This window comes from Castor canadensis, chromosome 8, assembly GCF_047511655.1.
Source record: "Castor canadensis chromosome 8, mCasCan1.hap1v2, whole genome shotgun sequence".
In the NCBI taxonomy this organism is placed as follows: Eukaryota; Metazoa; Chordata; class Mammalia; order Rodentia; family Castoridae; genus Castor; species Castor canadensis.
The window spans coordinates 152,425,259-152,444,252 of NC_133393.1; the positions used below are offsets into that span (position 1 = coordinate 152,425,259).

Genomic DNA, 18,994 nt, shown 5'->3' on the forward strand with positions numbered 1-18,994 from the left:
CATGATATGTACAATGAGGAATGGGGGCCATGCTGCAGGTAAGATAAGGCCCACAAACTAAAGATCAGGTTGGCTGGATGACAGCCTCCAGCTAGCCAAGGACTTGCAAGAAGACTCAATGACTTTGGCTGATACTTTCAGAAAAGGACTATCAGCATTGTTTGCAAATTTGGGAGAAAAACCCATGCAAGACAAAGAGCAAAATTAAATCAATCCTTTCTACTAGTCCAAAGGGTCTTCTAAACCTTTGTGGCAGAGAACTCCCAAGACTGTGGGAAGGAATTTTAGTGGATGAGAGCTTGAGTTTAAAGCTCTACCATTTATGTGCACATCTGATCCTGTTCCAGTCTGCAAAATAGGTTGCTAAGGACTAAAGTTAAAGAATGCTCATAAAGCACCATGTCTTGGACCAGAGTAAATGTCAGCCACCCTGGCTTCAGGCCTGGGGATGGCTTTTCCTCTACTAGCTGTGGCAGCTACAGGAGTCCCTGAGAATGTAGGGAGGGAGCAGTGCTGGAGGAGCCACCAAGACAGAGCCCTGTGGGAGGAAGGCACCTCTTTCAGCTTCTTGGCCCAGGGCTTCTGGGCCTTCCGGAAGCCGTCCTCTGCTTCTTTGGTCTCCTTGAAGCCCCCCATCATCTGCTTGTGAAAGGCTTCCTTCTGCCAGTTCTTGATCTTCTCAAAGTCCTCATTCATCAGCGAGGCTTTCACCTCTAGGTGCAGCTCGCTCACCTTCTCCGCCTCAGACATGACGGCCATCCAGGCCTTCTCCACGGTCCCATACTGTGGTCCTGGCACAGGAGAAGAACTGGGTTACTCAGTCCTGGCTGGCAGTGGCGATTTTCTGTCAACCCTGCAGCTATCCACATTGGAGTTGCCTTGGCAACATGCATCTCCTTTTTTAAAGCAACTGAGTTCTGTAAAAACTAAAATGTTTTCCTTTAGGAAGCCTTAATTAAAGTGGCCAGAGAAGGGGGACCTTCTAAAGTAAGCTGACCCCTCTCCCTCTCTCTTCCAGGGTGCTCTGTATGCCCTCCCCCCATCCCACCCCAGTGTGGGCCACTGTTATGCGCTGCCATGAATAACCCGGCCCAGAGCAAAAGCCTGAAAAAGTTTGTGGTATGGAGGAACATCTCCTTAGTAGAGGAAGCCTTGTCTGCGGGGGAGGAAGGAGGAGACAGGGACCTGCGAAGGCCCATATAGAACTCTCTGGAGTGCACAATGGGTCACTTCACTCTGTCTTTGTGGCTCTCAGTCCACAAGGCTCAGGAAGGAAATTTTTTTTCCCCTGAATCTCTGGGCCTTGCATTTGCTAGTCAAGTGCTCTGCTGCTTGAGTCACAGCCCCAGTCCTTTTGTTTATAGTTTGTTTTTTGAGATGGGGTCTCACTTAAGTTTGCCTGAGTTGGCCTTGAATTCACAATCCACTTGCCTCCAGAATACCTGGTATTACAGGCATGTACCACCATGCCCCACTCAGGAAGGAAATTTAATTGGTGGTGTCACTGTGGGGCAGGGTGGGGAAGGGAGAGGGCTCTGAAAAAAAAAACAGGGTGGAAAAAGAGAGACCTGGGCTGGTATTTGAGGTACTCAGAGAATGGCAGTGACTAAGCAGAGAAATAACAGAGAGAAGTGAGATACACAAGTGAAGGGCTTGGGGATGGCAAAAGTGTGACCCCTCTGAGTCTCTAATCCCTTGGGACCACAAGATGAACATACTCCTCGTCCTGCCTTGATCAACAGCACTATATACTGACCAAGGAAAGAGGACAAGAGTTCAGGGCCTGTGTTTGGAGGGTATACATAGGGTGGCAGGGTAATGCCAGTGGCTAAAAGGAGATGAAGTAGTAACAGTTATTGCTTGCAGAAGGGAATTAACTTGTCCCCAAGACTCCTTTCCGTGCAGGGCGTTTCACAGCCTGGGCCCCAAACCTAAACCAGACTGTGCTAAGCCCTCCATGACCTGCTTCAGCATGCAGGCGAAAGGACAGGCAGTTGCTTAAGGCATGGCTGAGTTGTCACCTGGGAACCTAACTCTCCTCCTATGTGGTTCCTTTGAAGTCAGTTGGCCATGATGGCAGAGTCTGCCTCAAACAGCCTGAGAAGTTCCAGGAAACTGCTTCTGTCCCCAGAAGTCTTGTCATCAATCAAGCTCCCCTCTAACTAGGAAGAGGGTTCCACCTAGACAGTGGCATCTGTCACTAAGCCTCAGAGGCCTCAGAGCTTATAGTGGGTAAGGAAGGGGCAAACTTCCACCACAGAATACTTATGGTCACTCCCTTAAAATTCAAAGCTAGGCAGCCAGTTAGTTGTCACCATGCAGTCTGGCATGCTACATGGCCAGGCTGAAAAGTAAACAGCTCTTGGCATTGCAAACCAAGGTGCTGAGCAGCAAGGCCTATGGCTTGACAGGAACTTCCTCAAGTTTTGGCCCATAGCAGTGGTTATTTTCCTGTTCTGAGTTCAGCTGAGATGCACAAATGTGTCCTGTGGACAAAAAGGGCTGTAAAAGGCAACTTGGGCTGCTTGCAAAGAGCATTCCAGTACTTCCAAGGAAAGAGAACAAAAGTTCAGAGCCTGTGTTTGGTGGGTAATGAGTATCCTGTCCCCTCCCATAATAGTCAGAGTCCTAAGAACTGCAAGACACACTCCTGGCCCAGAGAGAAAAAGACTTGCCTAGAGCCCCCTGCAGGTGAGTAACTGGTGCCCCTGCCTCTGGCATCTGTACCTTTCTCCACGAGCTGCTTCCAACGCCGTGCCCACTCTGTGAGCTGCTGTGCATATGCCTTCTCAATGCGTGCACGCTCGTGCACACAGTTCATGAGGTCACTGCACAGGCGGTGACCATCCTCAATCCGCTTCACAGTCCTCTTGTAGTTCCCAACCTGTGAGACAGAGACATGTGAGGAGGGCAACCAGGGCAGCCATCCACCTAGAAACACCTTGCAGGAGTGGGGAGCCTGCCTTTTGCTGGGGCACAAATGGCCTTTATCCCAACCGGCTCCCCGATGTTTACCCAGAAGGTTATCCTGGCTCCCTGGTCTGAAAAGCACCCTGCATTGCAAGACACCAAGCCTCCCTTTTATTATGAACAGGGACATACATTCAGCTGACCTGAGCTTCTCAATGTACTCCAGGTCAGGTACTAAGCAGAATCTAACCAGGGAGGCAGACCAGCAAAGTGCAGGGCTGAGGATGCCTGATGGGACCCCTCATGCACACCAAAGAGCCAGGGATGGCTTCCCAGACAGAGTAGATGACGTCTAGCTAAACTCTTCGGCTTTGACATCATCACATGCTGTGTATTAGCACTACTTCCCAATTATAGCAAGAAGCATTATCCTCACTTATTGAGCTCCTACTATGTGCCAGGTACTATACTCGACATTTCTTACCTCCAAATACTGTCATCCCTGTCCAGGAAGAATAACTGTCCCCATTTCACAGATGAGGAAATTCAGGCTTAGAGTTACAGAGTCTACTAAGATCCCACAGCTACAGTGGCTGGACTAGAGCTGAAGGCAGTTATCCAAGCAGTTCCAGGTATAGGACAGTCTGGATGGCAAAGCTCAGACTCTTACTACTTGGTTAAGAGCAAGTTGAATTTTGACTACTTTTTTTTCACATATGAAAAAAGAAACTAACTCATCTAAATTAGGAATAATAGAAAATGTTACAGGCTAATTTGGGATGAAATCACAATGTTCAATATGTCTCATCCTTTGAGGCTTAGACTTGGATAGGTACGGGCAGCTGACACTGGAGAACCCACAGGAAACAGTACAGAAAATGCATCTATTATATTGTCATCCTTTTCCTCCCAGTCTTCAGAAATCTTAGCTCCTCTCTTATTCATTTTGTCTTTTCTCATGGTCTTTACCTGGTGGATCATCCACTACTCTACTTTCTCTTTGCTTAGCATCAGTCTGAAAGCTCCTGTTTTTGCAGAATGGAGTGCAGCTCTCTCTGCAGTGCTGCCTGTGATGCTCCTGAGTCTCCTATTCTAAGCTGAGTTAATCAGGTGAGGAAGAAGGCTTGTGGAGTATCTATCTGACAGGCATGGGGGAGATCTTGCAAAGGGACCTGAAGGCAGGTGGCCTGGGCAGCCTTCTGCAGAGCCCTGGCATAATTTCTGCCCTGTGCTGAACACATCATCATTCCCTCAACAGACCCCTCCTGGCCTAGGCAGGCCAAGCAGCAACTCCTCAGCAGGCAGTTCAGCAGCTCATCAAAACTCAGGGCTGAATTAGAACTGAGGGTCCATACTTCAGCAGCTCCCATGGAAGGCAAGCACAGCACTTTCACAACCCAGTGAAAGTGACAACACATGCCTGCTTCCTTTAGAGTGGGGCCTAGTGGTCATTTTGAAATTTACAATAGGAGGTAAAAGATACCCTCAAAACACAACTCAGTATTGCTGAGTTGGAGGCAAGAATAGCAAAGATAATCACAGCCCTAATGGAGCCTCGATGGTCACCATGAAACTGCCATGCAAAGTGGGTTTTGGGTTTTCATCTCCCTTTCCCAATAGTACTCAAATTGGCGATCACTATCCACATTTACTCTGGAAACCTGCCCATTTCTCTGACTTTGAAAGCCCTTGGAAAAAAGATTTCAGGAAAAAAGGCTACTTGCTAACAAGTCATGTGTTGGTGTAATCCATCAGTACACAGCAGCTGCAGTTCATATTTAAATAACTCTTAAACCTGAAGGGGCAGCCATGAGTATGGGAAGGCTGTCTTAACAAGCAGCCTTCCAGTAGTCCTGGAAGTGGTAGAGGAGTCAGTCTGAGCTAGCCCTGTGACAGCTGCTGGGGACAGGCAGTGGACTAACTAGGCACAGAGCCACGGGGAGAAGGGGTGTACCATATAACAGGCACCAAAGACACTCCAGCAACATTAGCCCCAAGGCCCTCTGTTAAGTGGAATGGTTGGATGGAAGCTTATGACAGGCTCTTGCTTTAAGCCTCCATCTCTATAAACAGCTGGTGATAGGGCTGAGGGCATGGCTCAAGTGTAGGATGTCTACCTACCAAGCCCAAGGTCCTGAGTTCAAACCCCAATACCATTACCACAAACAAACAAACAAACAAACAAAACCACTAGTGACAGAGCAAAGTGTCCTTCTCATTCCCTGAGCAAGATGCTGCTGTTGTCTTAAGAGGCACAGCTGCTGCTGCTGGCTGTTTTTCCAGATTGAAATGGAATCTGACACAGCCAGTCACCCTTTGCTGGGGACAGGTAGACCACTTCAGGCAGATGTGTACCCTCATACAAGGTGCACAATGTTTCTATGTCTGTACCACACAGACCTACAACCACTGATTCAATTCCTATCCTTTTCCAGGATGGGCAAGATACACGGAACAGACTGGCTTCTGTCATCACAACGCTGTTGAGATTTATTCATGTTGTTGCCTCTGTCAGTTGTTGTCTTTTTGATTGCTAAGTAGTATTCTATTGCATGGGTATGTCACCATTTGTTTATCCATTCATCTTGCTGAGAGCATTTAGGTTGTTTTCACTTTGGGGTGATTAAAAAGAAACCATCAATATTCATCTAGAGGTCTTTGTGTGGGTGGATGCTTTCATTTCTCTTGGGTGAATACCTAGGGGTAGGAATTGCTACATGACATGTAAACCAGTAACAAAACTGCCAAACTATTATCCAAAGCAGTGCACGGTGTTAGCATTCCCATCGGCAACCTATTAATTAGTGTTGTGGGGTTTGTCTGCAAACTTCAGCCATCCTCTTTGGGTGCAGCAGCATCCCACTGTGGCTTTAGTCTGCATCCCCACTGTCTAAGGACACTGAGTGTCTTCAGTGGTGGCTATCCACCTCTGTGGACCTTCTTCAGTCAAGTGTCTTCCTTTCCTCATGTATTTTTAAGGTCAAGGCATAATGGTGACTGGTTTTTCAAATGCAAGAAAATCTTCACATATTTGACAACTGATCATACGTGAAAATCAGGAAATACATGGCTACTTATTTCTGCTCTACCAATTCTGTAGCTGAAGAGTGCTCGTTCACTTTCAGAACATTAGCTTGTGGAGATGGCTAAGTGGCAGTGAGCTTTACCTAGACTGCTATGGAAATAAGCAAATTTTGTTCCAAACCATTGATTGACTAGTTCACAAAATACCCATTTTTGAGCTAGGTCTGAAGCTATCTATGTTCCAATTTCACTAAGTTCAGGCTCAAAGGTAAATGCTCACTATCTGGGTGCCCCTCTGCTCCCCTGCAGGACTGCATGGTGTGGGAAGGCCAAGCAATACTTGCCGAGGGACTCAGAACTACCATATCACACCACAGGCTACCCTTTGGGCACTAGGTAGAAGGTAGAATGGGGAGGTAGACTGGAGACATTTTTGTAAAGGGAAATCTCAAGGGCAGGTAGGAGGCCAGTGAGATTAAACGGGAGGTGAGGTAAATAGTCCCAGACACAGGGAACATGGGTAAGAGGAAGAGGGCGGATAGCATGGTGACCTTGGGGTGCTGTGAAATCTGCTAGGAATGGAGCACAGAATGCTGGGAAACAATAGTGGCAGGAAGGTAGGGGGTAGAGTCAGGGCTTCATGCTGAAGGGGGCCTTGCTCAGGCTGGGTGGGGCTCAGAAGAATGAAAGTCAAGCCTGGAGGGAAGGTGTGAGAGCAGTGGGGGACAGAGCAGGCAAGCTGGGAAAGGCAACCTCTGAGGCCTCTAGGTGGCAGATGGGAGTGGGACACAGGTAACATGGTTCCCAGCTCCAGGCAACTGGGCAAGCAGTCACAGAAGCAAAATATAATATTATACCCCATCAGGCATAGGAAACAGAATGAACTTTCTGGAGTCCTGAGATAGCTCCTCTGTACCCTGGATGGGCCCTGGGACTACACTGATCCCCAGCATCTGGTGCTGAATGAAAAAAGGCCTAGCCCACAATCCACAGAAATCCCAATCCCTTCTACTCATTTCCCACCCTAGTTCCCTTCCCCTTGGTTACAGCTCCCAAGCTGCCCCTCTGATTTTCTGAGCTGCAAAAAGCCACTTCTCCTCATTCTTTTGCTCTCTTAAAGACCCAAAGCCAGAGGAGCCTTGTTTGTCAAGGCAGCCAGGGATTCCTATGCAGAAACAGATTTGGGATCAGGGACAGGGACTCTGCCTAAAGCCAAGGGGTTCTCATGACTGGGGGGCTGGGAAGCAACATTCGAACACTTGTAGCTCTTTCTTGTCCACCTGTGGACATGGGGGGAGCTGCCTGCAAGGGCCTTTCACAGGATGCCAGAGAACCTCTGCTTCCCAGACCTCACAGTCCTGTTGCCCAATGCCTTTCAGAGGCCACAGAAAGCTGGGGATGTGGAAGCAGCCTGCAAGGCTTCTGGGACCCCTGGGAGTGGGAAGGTAAGAGGGAAAGTGAGTGCAGCCATCCATACTCTGTACCCCAGCACAGGCTCAATGACAAAACTTCTGCTGACTGAATGCTAATAGTCCAGGAGGGCCATGGGGTAGCGGGGGAGGACACAAATGGGTCTTCTCTATTTAGATTTTCATTTCATTCTTTTAATCCCTGACTTTGCTTTGTGACAGTTAGGCACATCTCACAAGTAAATGACCCAATTCTGGTCAAGTTCCCAGAGTAAAGGCCTTGGCCCTAGAGAGAAGAGAGACAGTAGACCACCCCCAAAGCTCATCCTACAACCCAAAGCTGCCTTGACTCCAAGGCACCAAGAGAGACTGTACCCCGCCCTGTCTACAGTGGATCTCAATATCCCAAGGAATCTTAACTCGCCCTGCAACCCGCACAAGGTTCTGGCTGTCACACTGCTGACCTGATCTGTGCCCATTAGAGTAAGGGAACGGCAGCCATTAGGCAGAGGGCGGTCACAGGCTTGTGCTCAGACCGCTCTGCCCTCCCCCAGTCAGACCAGGAGTCCCCTGCTTCTGTCCCAGCAAGTCTTACTTCCTGAATCCCAGGCGTATGCAGACTCAGGCAACAAAAGCTCCACAGAATTCCTAAGCACTAACACTCTTAGTCTCTACACCCTGTAAGGTGTGGACCTGTGTCTCTCTGTCCACTGCTCTTTCTCTATGCCTTCCATAGGACTTATCATGCAGCAGGCATTCAAATAAAAACATGAGCAGCAAAACCATAAAATGACCAGAAGAAAGTGTAGGTGAATATACCTTTGTGACTTAAGTCAGGGCTCCTTAAACAGAATTTCAAAAACTAAAACTACAGGAATGTATACACACACCCATTCCCCTTCCCCACCCCCCAAACACATACTCTATTACATCAAAAACTAAAGAATTCTGTTCAGAAATTGACACCAAGGGCTGGGGTTGTGACTCCAGTGGTACAGTGCTTGCCTAACAACCACAAGGTCCTGAGTTCAAACTCCAATATCATAAAAGAGAGAAAGAGAGAGAGAGAGATGGATAAAATGGTTACAGACTATACTCTCTCCCAACTGGGTACATATAAGATCAATAAGGGACTTCAACCTAGAATTTGGCAGAAAGCCCTAAACACCAACATGAGAAAGACAGGGCTCCAAAGCATAGATAAAAGGACATGAATACAAAATTTCAGAACGCAGGTAGCTGTTTACACCTACACACTGGCAAACACTACACTGGGAAATCCCAAGTGTGGGCCAGGGATGGGCATAAGGTCTTCGTGTATGTACTAGTGGAAAAATAGACCAGTCAAGCTTTCTGTCAACCCAGGTGGTAATCAAGTCATTATGCACATGTGCCACCTATGACAACTCAGGATTTTGTTCTGGACTAATATTACTTGTGTCCAAGGCATTGGGGATTGGGGGGTTGGAAGGGGAGGGTTATTCCCTGAGGAATGCAGCAGCAAACCTGTGGCACAGCAATGCATCATTGGCCTCCCAGTGTGTGAGGTTGGGTAGACAAATTGCAGGCTGAACAGAAACAGTACCATGCAGACATCATTTAGATAATCACAAATGCCTGCACATAAAAAAAGTCCTACCAATAGAAGGGAAGAGGGGACAAGATATAAGCAGGAAGTAAAGAAGTAGTGAGGAGACCTGTCATTCCTAGCGTGTCCTACCTTCCCAAATGTGAAGCTTCCCTGACTGCATACATCCTGTCCAGACCACCACGGGCGAGCACCTGCATCGCCTGCACTTGGGCAGCTGAAACCAGTCCTCCTCCCTGCCTCCAGCTCCTGTTGGTTGTTCCATTTGGGAGACACAATGGGCTTTGCAAACATTGAGCCCATAGTCAGTTCCTTTCAAAGTTACCTCAGGTACTCTAGCCTCCAGTCCTAAGTCACCCTGTGAGCCTCTTGGCAACAGGCACCACACATTCTGTCATCATCCACGCATCATAACAGTATGGCTATGCTTTGCCAGGTAGGGAGCAAAGCTCTACCTGTGTCATCCAACACAACCCCATGCCATCTCAGCCAGTAGGTAACATTACTGTCCCTATTTTGTGTCCTTCAGGTTTGAAGAAGTGCCATCACCATTGACCATGCAGCCAGGAAGAGACAGAGCCCATGTGTCTTGGCCCTAGGGCCAAGATTACACAGAATGTAGAGGTGCAAAGCAGAACAGTGGTCCCGCTTCTGTCTCCGTTGTATGCAGGTGAGGCTCATCCCAGGAACCACAAGCCTGTTCACTACTAGGACCACTTGCCAAGGACAGCCTTGATTTTACTCTTGGATTTACCATGGTCGTTAGCATATGAAGGTTCAAGCACTGTATCTGTCCCCTCAAACCCTGCTGAGGAAGATTCAGGGCAAGTCAGCTGTGTCAACTTGGCCACAGAAGGCAGAGCTTCTGGCAATGTCCCTCTAGGCCAATCCATGCACTCAAAGGCAAATGTCTGACCTAAAGCCAATAAAAGGTAGCTTCATTAGCATGTTCTCTGCCAACTTGGAAGATGGGTGAAACACCACCCTTTTGGGATTCCTTAAATATGATCCTGCAGATGGTGAAGAGATGTGCTAAATGAACTTTTTTTTGCCTTTTTGCAGCACTAGCAATCAAACCCTCATGAATGCTAGGCAAGCACTCTACAATTGAGCCACACTCCCAGCCCTTAAATGAGCTTTTGATATTGCCATAAAGCCCTTGGGCTCTTCTGGCCCTCTCTGCCAAGGCCTCTTCCCTCCACACATCGCACAAGGTAGCAGCAATGATTGTCCTGTCCCAAAGTATGACCTTGTAGAATCTCTTCTCTGAATATTTCTGTGTCTTCAGATGCAAGGTAGGGTCACAGCTGAGTGCGTAAGAGCCAAAAGCACTGGAGGATGATGGGCTTGCATCCTCTGCAGGTGGACTTCTTCCCTACCGGCTGCACTGTCACTTGGCAAGACCTCCAAAGGCCCTTCACAGATCAGGTTCTCAAGTTGGATCTGTCACTGACATGGGCCGGCCAGCCCCAAACAGAGGCATTCCTAACTCTCAAGTTCTGAGGATTTGGATTCTCGCCACTCACACATTTAATAAACATCTGCTGTGTGCCAAGGGATGTCATGGTGAACAAACTGTCGCTGCCCTCACGGAACTTAAGACAAGCTAAAGACAATTACTGACAGTGATAACTCCTGGGAAGGAACACTACTTGAGTAGTTAGGGCTGCCTGAAGGAATTGATGTCTGAGGTAACAGTGAAGGAACTCAGGCAGGGCTGCTTCCTGAAGGCTCAAAACAGGAAGTCATGGCCCTCACAGCAAGAGCTGTGTACAATGTCACCCCTCCCTGCAGCCTCCTACCACAGCTCATCCTACCCTCATTACCTTGTGTGGAATCTGCTACCAAGGCAGAAACGTATTAAAGGTCTGAGGGCCTAAAATGTGCCTTCATTCTTCCCATTCTCCATGCCAGGCAGGGGCAGGGCATCCCATAGCATCTCTTAGGGCCCAGAAGGTGCTGGTACTAGGATTCTCATTCCCCACGGGGAAGAGGGGTCTAAGGAGTTGCTGAGAGCTCAGAATCATGGACAATGCAGCAATTCGGGGTCCTTTATGGATCAAGTTCTTAATTCAGAATCACATGAGCCTTCCCCACAAATGGTTAAAAGAACTGTCAGGCACCATCAGATGGTAACTCTGAGAAGAAACGAGCAACCAATATCAAAAGAGCAACAGGACACACAATCAAACCTTCAAACAACTAAGACAACTAAATGACAGGAATCACCACATACCTACCAGTACTAACGCTTAATGTTAACGGACTTAATTCACCCATCAAAAGGCACCGCTTGACGAAATGGATTAAAAAGGAAGATCCAACAATTTGTTGCTTACAGGAGACCCAGCTCACCGACAGAAATAAGCATAGGCTTAGGATGAAAGCTGGAAGATTTACCAAGCCAATGGCCCCCGAAAACAGGCAGGAGTAGCAATACTTATCTCTGACAAAGTAGACTTCAAACCTACATTGATCAAACGAGATAAAGGACATTCCATACTAATAAAAGGGGAAATAGACCAAAAGGAAGTAACAATTATCAACCTGTATGCACCCAATGTCAACGCACCCAGTTTCATCAAACATACCTTGAAAGACCTAAAAGCATATATTAACACCAGCACAGTGGTTGTGGGAGACTTTAACACCCCATTATCATCAATAGATAGGTCATCCAAACAAAAAATCAATAAAGAAATCCAAGATCTAAAATATACAATAGATCAAATGGACCAACTTGATGTCTACAGAACATTTCATCCAACTTCTACACAATATACATTCTTCTCAGCAGCCCATGGAACCTTCTCCAAAATAGATCATAGCCTAGGGCACAAAGCAAGCCTCAGCAAATATAAGAAAATAGAAATTATACCGTGCATACTATCTGATCACAACGCAGTAAAAGTAGAACTCAACAACAAAAGTAAAGACAAAAAACATGCAAACAGCTGGAAACTAAATAACTCATTACTTAATGAATAATGGATCATTGATGAAATAAAAGAGGAAATTAAAAAGTTCCTGGAAGTCAATGAAAATGAAAACACAACCTACCAGAATCTATGGGACACAGCACAGGCAGTCCTGAGAGGAAAGTTTATAGCCATGAGTGCATATATTAAGACTGAAAGATCCCAAATCAATGACTTAATGATACATCTCAAACTCCTAGAAAAACAAGAACAAGCAAATCCCAAAACAAACAGGAGAGAAATAATAAAAATAAGAGCTGAAATCAACGAAATAGAAACCAAAAAAACAATACAAAGAATTAATGAAACAAAAAGTTGGTTCTTTGAAAAAATAAACAAGATCGATAGACCCCTGGCAAACCTGACTAAAATGAGGAGAGAAAAAACCCAAATTAGTACAATCAGGAATGCAAAAGGGGAGATAACAACAAACACCATGGAAGTCCAGGAAATCATCAGAGACTACTTCGAGAACCTATATTCAAATAAATTTGAAAATCTTAAAGAAATGGACAGATTTCTAGATACATATGATCATCCAAAACTGAACCAAGAGGAAATTAATCACCTGAATAGATCTATAACACAAAATGAAATTGAAGCAGCAATCAAGAGTCTCCCCAAAAAGAAAAGTCCAGGACCTGATGGATTCTCTTCTGAATTTTATCAGACCTTTAAAGAAGAACTGATACCAACCCTCCTTAAACTGTTCCACAAAATAGAAAGGGAAGGAAAACTGCCTAACACATTTTATGAAGCCAGTATTACACTTATCCCAAAACCAGGCAAAGACACCTCCAAAAAGGAGAACTATAGGCCAATCTCCTTAATGAACATTGATGCAAAAATCCTCAACAAAATAATGGCAAACCGAATTCAACACACATTAAAAAGATTATTCACCACGACCAAGTAGGCTTCATCCCAGGAATGCAGGGGTGGTTCAACATACGAAAATCAATAAACGCAATAAACCACATTAACAGAAGCAAACACAAAAACCACTTGATCATCTCAATAGATATAGAAAAAGCCTTTGATAAGATCCAACACCATTTCATGATAAAAGCTCTAAGAAAACTAGGAATAGAGGGAAAGTACCTCAACATTATAAAAGCTATATATGACAAACCTACAGTTTTTCTACTTAACGGAGAAAAACTGAAACCATTCCCTCTAAAATCAGGAACCAGACAAGGATGCCCACTATCTCCACTCCTATTCAAATAGTACTGGAATTCCTAGCCAGAGCAATTAGGCAAGAAGAAGGAATAAAAGGAACACAAATAGGTAAAGAAACTGTCAAAATATCCCTACAAAACCTGAGGTGACATCCAGGGCCTGCGTTAAGCTTCTCCCCAACCATGTCTTAGGCAAGGTGGGAGGACTGCAGGACTGGGCCCTGTACTTTGCAGAATCATTTCCCTCCTGTGCAGGCACAAAACAGAAGAGGATTTTGGAGCAATCTTCTTCAGTTAATATCTTATAGTGGGGAGGAATAAATTTAAAAACAAAAGACTTTTCCACGTGAAGCCTCAAAGCCTTCTTGGGGACATTGGCTTCTGTGCACAGGAGGAACCTATGGACGTCTAGAGAGACATTCAGCTGACAACAGACACCTAAGTCACTTAGAACCATGGAGGGCTGGCTCCCAAGCTGTCAATGTGGAGGACAAGAGCACTGCTGAAGAGTCATTTCAGGGACAGCATCACAAATGAACATTCACTCTTCAGGCAAAAAAGAAAACTGACAGCACTGCAGTTAAGAATTTAACAGGAAGCACAAGAGGTTAAATCAATGACTGGACTCATTAAAGTCACATGACTGAATGAATGGTGACAGTGTCTTCTACTGACCTTCACTTACATATTTTTCACCTAATTTTTATTTAACAAGCAGCCAAATACTTCTGTAAAAACAATACATTTAGCTGGTAAACTTCTCCAACAGCTTCTGCCACCAAGTTGGTAATTAAAACACTATCACCAAAGGCACTGCAGAAAGTTTATAGATGTGTATGTGTGTGCTGGTTCCTCTAGCTCCTGCATCAGAGGGAAGGAGTGCTGGGCCACATGTATACATGTGAATACACACACACACACGTATTTATTCCTTTAAATCTCACAGTACCTTAGATATGGGTACATCATTACAGATTAGGAATTGGAACAAAGATAAATTGGGAACTTACCCCAAGCCACATACAGGCAGTGAATGACAAGGTCAGGGCCCTGGCTACAAAGCAATGTCTGCACCTGCCCCCCACCCCTCACCATAGACCTGCTCATGGTCTATCATTCACAAGGGCTTTGTATGTTCACCCTGTGTATCAGCACTACACTCAAAGCAGGTCCTGATGGAGGCCAGCTGTCAATGTCTCTACAGCAAACAACAGAACCCTGCAGCTCCAGAGGTTTCCACCTACAGTTTGACTTCAGTGTTGAAAAAGGACACTTATTTCTGAAGGCCAGCACAGGAGCATAAAAGAAGACTCTGCAAAGCCACTGCTAGATCCATGAGTGCTTCTGGCATTGGCAAGGCCAAGAGTCTTCCTGGGGGCCAGCAAGTGGGGCCTGCCTGCCCACTAACCTGTACCTGTGGGTGGGGTACAAGACAGGACCTGAATTCCAGCCTTGTTTCAAAAGACATCTTGTAATTTCATGTTTTAATGTAGCTTCTTAAAGTTTAAGTGATAACTAGAGTATTGAACTCAGGGCTTCAGGCTTGCTAGGCAGATACTCTATCACTTGAGCCATGCTCTCAGCAACTTCCTATAATTTTACACCAAGCCTTCCACTATGCCTGCTGTGACAGTGACCTGGGAGTGCCCTGCTGCCAAGTGGCTGGCAACATATGTAACTGTCACTACTTCTGTCACTCTTCCTATCTGAAATGAAATGTTTCCAGGGCAGATTTGTGATTCTTGTCACTGAGATTTGGGCTCTGGACTGGATCCCCCCAAGAAGGCTGCTGTTGCCAAAAAGGATGAAGAACGCCTGTGAGCGCCATGATTCTGTTCACTTATGTAAGTCCAGAAGTAGGTCCCCGAGCCCAGGACTCAGTCTCCCCACTCCCTGCCATATGTTCACAGGGCCTAGCACACAGCAGAGCACATTAATACATACTCCCTACACCCACTTTGTTTTGGAGACAGGTCTCACTATGTTGTCCAGGATGGTCTCCAGTTCTTGGGCTGGAGTGATCCTCCTGCCTCAGCCTCCCTACCTCTGAGACTACAGGTATGACCTATTGCATCTGGCTGAGTACATACCTTTAATAGAATGAAATATTTAGCTCAATTATGACCTCCACTCAAAACTGGGAAGAAAAGTGTAAATGGAACTTGGAGGTTCCTTGCCCATCTTTTAAAACTTGGGCACTTGTGATTACTTATTTCCATTAAACTATAATTGCAGATGGCATTTGTTTTCAGATAAAATTACAGAGCCAATTAGTTTTGTTTTATGAAGCTACTCCATGCTAGTTCCCAGCAAACACCAGGATACTGTGCTCACCTTCTCCACCAGGAGCCTCTGTATGAGGAAAGAACCCACATGGGTACTGAAGGCTACATTCCATCTTATCAGTCACGCACTGGCAGGGTCGGGAGGGGACAGTATTATTTCCCTTTGTAGACAGACACTGAACCTTAGATGAGTTATCCAATTTGCCCAAGGTCACATAGCTAGTAACAGCACAACTGGGGTCACAGCCACAGACCACATCTTTCCAACTACAAAGTTGTATTTTGTATAAAAAGCCCACAAGAAAGCTCCAGAGGTTATGCCATGGGGATTTTTTTTTTTTTTTTTTTTGGCAGTACTAGAGTTTGAACTCAGGGCTTTATGAATGCTAGACAGGGCTCTACCACTTGAGCCACACTCCCAGCCCTTTTTGCTTTAGGTATTTTTCAAACAGGGTCTTGGATTTATGCCCAGGCTGGGTGGAGCATGATCCTGCTATATATGCTTCCCGCACAGCTGGGATGACAGGTGCATGCCATCACACCCAGATTTTTAGATTGAGATGGGGATCTCATGAACTTTTTGCCAATGCTGGTCTCAAACATGATCCTTCTGCCTCCTTAATAGCTGGGATTACAAGTGTGAGCACTGGTGCCCAGCACATGAGGACATAATTTGATCCAAAGTCAACTTCTGGACTGGAGTTGAAGTTTCAGGCAGTTCTAAGTAGATTACTTGCCTAACATGCATGAGGCCCTGGGTTTAATCCCCAGCACCACAAAAAAAAACTAAACCAAAACAAAAAACAACACCTAAAGTTAACTTTCTCTTAACCAGTGGGCAGGAAAAGCAAGAGGGCTGACTTCCAAAAATAAAAACCAACCATAAAATAATCAAATCAGGAAGCAAGTTCCTCCAGGGCACAGACCAGCAGGCAGATGCTCAACCAAGCTCAAGGGTAGTTTGTTCAGTTCTCTGTCTACCTGCCTGTTCTGTGCAGCATGATGTGAGGCCAGTCATCCATGTTTCTATACAAAACTCAAAAGAAAAGCTGCCTCTCAGGCTGAGCTGATAATTACTGTGTATCATGGCCAGTTTCAGAGTGGCTAACCGTAAAAAGAAACATTGGAGATTGACAAGACTTTTAACAAATATCTATCAGCTCTTATCATGTGAGACGTTTCAAGCAAGATAAGTCTCTCACTTTTACTGAGAACTAAGGCATACCTGCCCTGCCTAAAACCCACACCACATCTTCTCTACTGCCTGGCTGGTTTGGGCTATGTTTGTCTCATTCCCCCATCTCCACCAAACACAAAGGCCTGCCAAGCACCATCAGCTTTGGCTCTGCATTCATCAAAGAAACTGAGGCATTACCTCCCAGAAGCTGTCGCTGGACACTTCCACTCCCACAGAGTCATCATAAGTGACAGACATTTCTGCAGAGGGTGAGGGGACAACAGCGAACACTCAGGTTTAGGGGTCCGCTTCAGATGCTCAAAAGCCACAGACAGACCTAAGAAAGAAAAACATAGATAGCTGTGGTTTTTATACTCCCAAGACAAAAAACAAGTCATCTGTGTCTTAGAACTTCCCATTTCCGTAAGGCCTTCCATGCAGAACAGTATAGTGTATTTTCTTTTGGTGAGAAAAAGAAAGTCCCAAGTTGTAATCAACTCTGGGGACTGTCCTATGTGTTTCACAATAACAAGAAAACCTCACAGCTTTTTAAAGGCTCAAAGGACATTCCGAAGATCAATTCTTGTTCTTAGATCAACAGATTTATAACCTCACTAAATAATCTTCCCAGCCCTTAGGAAAAAAGACAAAGTATGTGTGAGGTAAGTATGTGGGAGCAGGCAGGGTCCATGGGCATCCAGGCTTGCTAGGCTCCAGCCCATCCTAACCATGGGGCAGGGCAAGGACTGGGACAAACCATGAGTGCAAACAACCCCACCTTCCACACCTGACCGTACTCTCAAGACTTTCTCACATATTCCTCTTATGTTGGGTATTACATCCCCACCCCCAACTTTTTTTTTTTTTTTTTTTTTGAGATATGGTCTTGCTATGTACTCCAGGGTAGCCTTAAAGTCAAAATCTCCTGTCCTAGTCTCCTGAGTGCTGGGATCACAGGTATGCACCACATACTCAGGGTTAATCCCCAACTCACCCGTTTGATGGATTCATCTCAGTCACTGAAGCTCTGATTACAGACTAGTTTATTCTGATACCATCTGTGTGAGGCTCAGCTAGGAAGCAAATCTATCATTTCTGAGAACAGATTCAATGCAGGCCACAGCAAAGAGCAATCACAGTAGATGGGATCCCACTACATTCAGAAGCACAGATCATTTTGTGGGAATGACCTGTCTACAACTCAGATGAGACCCTGCTTCCATCCTCCTCTACCTCACCTGAATTCTTAAGACTTCCCTAACTACCAAGCCAGGAGGTATGCAAGAGGTTGGGGTGGAGCAGCCATTGTGCCTTGAACCTACCTGTGAGAAAGACTTAGTAAGGAACACAGGTGTGACAGGTTGCCTAGGCTCAAATCCCAGACCCACTCCTTATTACCTGAGTAACAGGGGGCAAGTTGCCCAACCTCTCTGTGCAAACTGCCTTGTCTGTAAAAGAGAGACAATAATGGAATCTGTATCACAGAATTGCGGTGAGTCAAATACAACATACAAAGAGCCTAGAATAACTGGTCCATAGTAAATGCAGTTTGCTATAAATAACAATGTAATTATTGTCACTATCGTAAAATTATCATTGTCACTACTTATGTCTCCATTTCACAACTGAGAAAACTGATGCTTGGGAAAGTTAAATCATCCACCCACTAACAAACAGTGGAGGCTAGCATTTGACACCAACTCTGCCTGCTTGCAAGGCAATGTTCTCTCTGTTACACTGGGATATGTTCTCAAAACGACCTCAAATTTAGATAAATCAGGTATCCAAGCACCCAAACCTTAACTGTTGATTATAAGGGTAGGTGTGCCCTGCCCCAACTTCAGTATCTTTTTCTTTCCTGCCCCTCAATCTCTTCCTCCTCTCCCCATGCCCTGGCTACCCACAGTCCACTGTGGCTATCTTGGCACAGATGAGGATGAGGGCATTTTTCTCACACAACTACATGAAGATTAGCAGTGATGGACATTAGCTTGATGCTCCAAAGTGGCAACGTTGCTCTTAGTGCCCCCACCAGCAGCTACCCACAGGTAGTGAGGAACATTGGAGACAGGAACTGGGTTTGATTATTGCTACTGGAATACACACTTTCTCCTAAGCTGCCACCCACAAGAGCTCCCTTACTCAGTGACGAGGGGGCCAATCACCACCTACTGCCCATGCAGATCTCCTCATGTGCCAGACGATGTGCTATGTGCTCTGTACATGTGCACTTCATTCACCGGGAAGTAGCAATTATCATCACAATCCAGCCTTTCAGATGGACAGAGCAGAAACTCACTGTGATTGTGATCTGTGTTTCTCTCAATGACATCCTATGTAAATTACACGTGTTGCACTGTGCCTTATCCTCTCACTCCTCCATGGTGTCATCTGTTGCGCAGATATTCTTAATTTTAATATGGTGTAGTTTAATCAATATTT

At 45.8% G+C, this 18,994-nt stretch overlaps 1 protein-coding gene across 7 annotated transcripts in view; it reads right to left on the minus strand.

The window, feature by feature from the left end:
- Pacsin2 (protein kinase C and casein kinase substrate in neurons 2) overlaps positions 1 to 18,994 on the minus strand; it is a 115,156-nt gene that overhangs the window by 18,633 nt on the left and 77,529 nt on the right. For 3 of the 7 annotated variants that reach the window (XM_074084620.1, XM_020174200.2, XM_020174201.2), the window contains 3 exons: positions 16,751 to 16,889; positions 2,728 to 2,884; positions 556 to 791 (listed from right to left, as the gene is read on the minus strand). In XM_074084620.1, coding sequence (XP_073940721.1) covers positions 556 to 791; positions 2,728 to 2,884; positions 16,751 to 16,810 — 453 coding nt within the window. In that variant the 5' untranslated portion in view covers positions 16,811 to 16,889. Of the gene's footprint in view, positions 1 to 555; positions 792 to 2,727; positions 2,885 to 16,750; positions 16,890 to 17,950; positions 18,001 to 18,994 lie in introns of all 7 variants that reach the window. The other 4 variants (XM_074084617.1, XM_074084619.1, XM_074084622.1 and 1 more) reach the window with 2 other exon arrangements.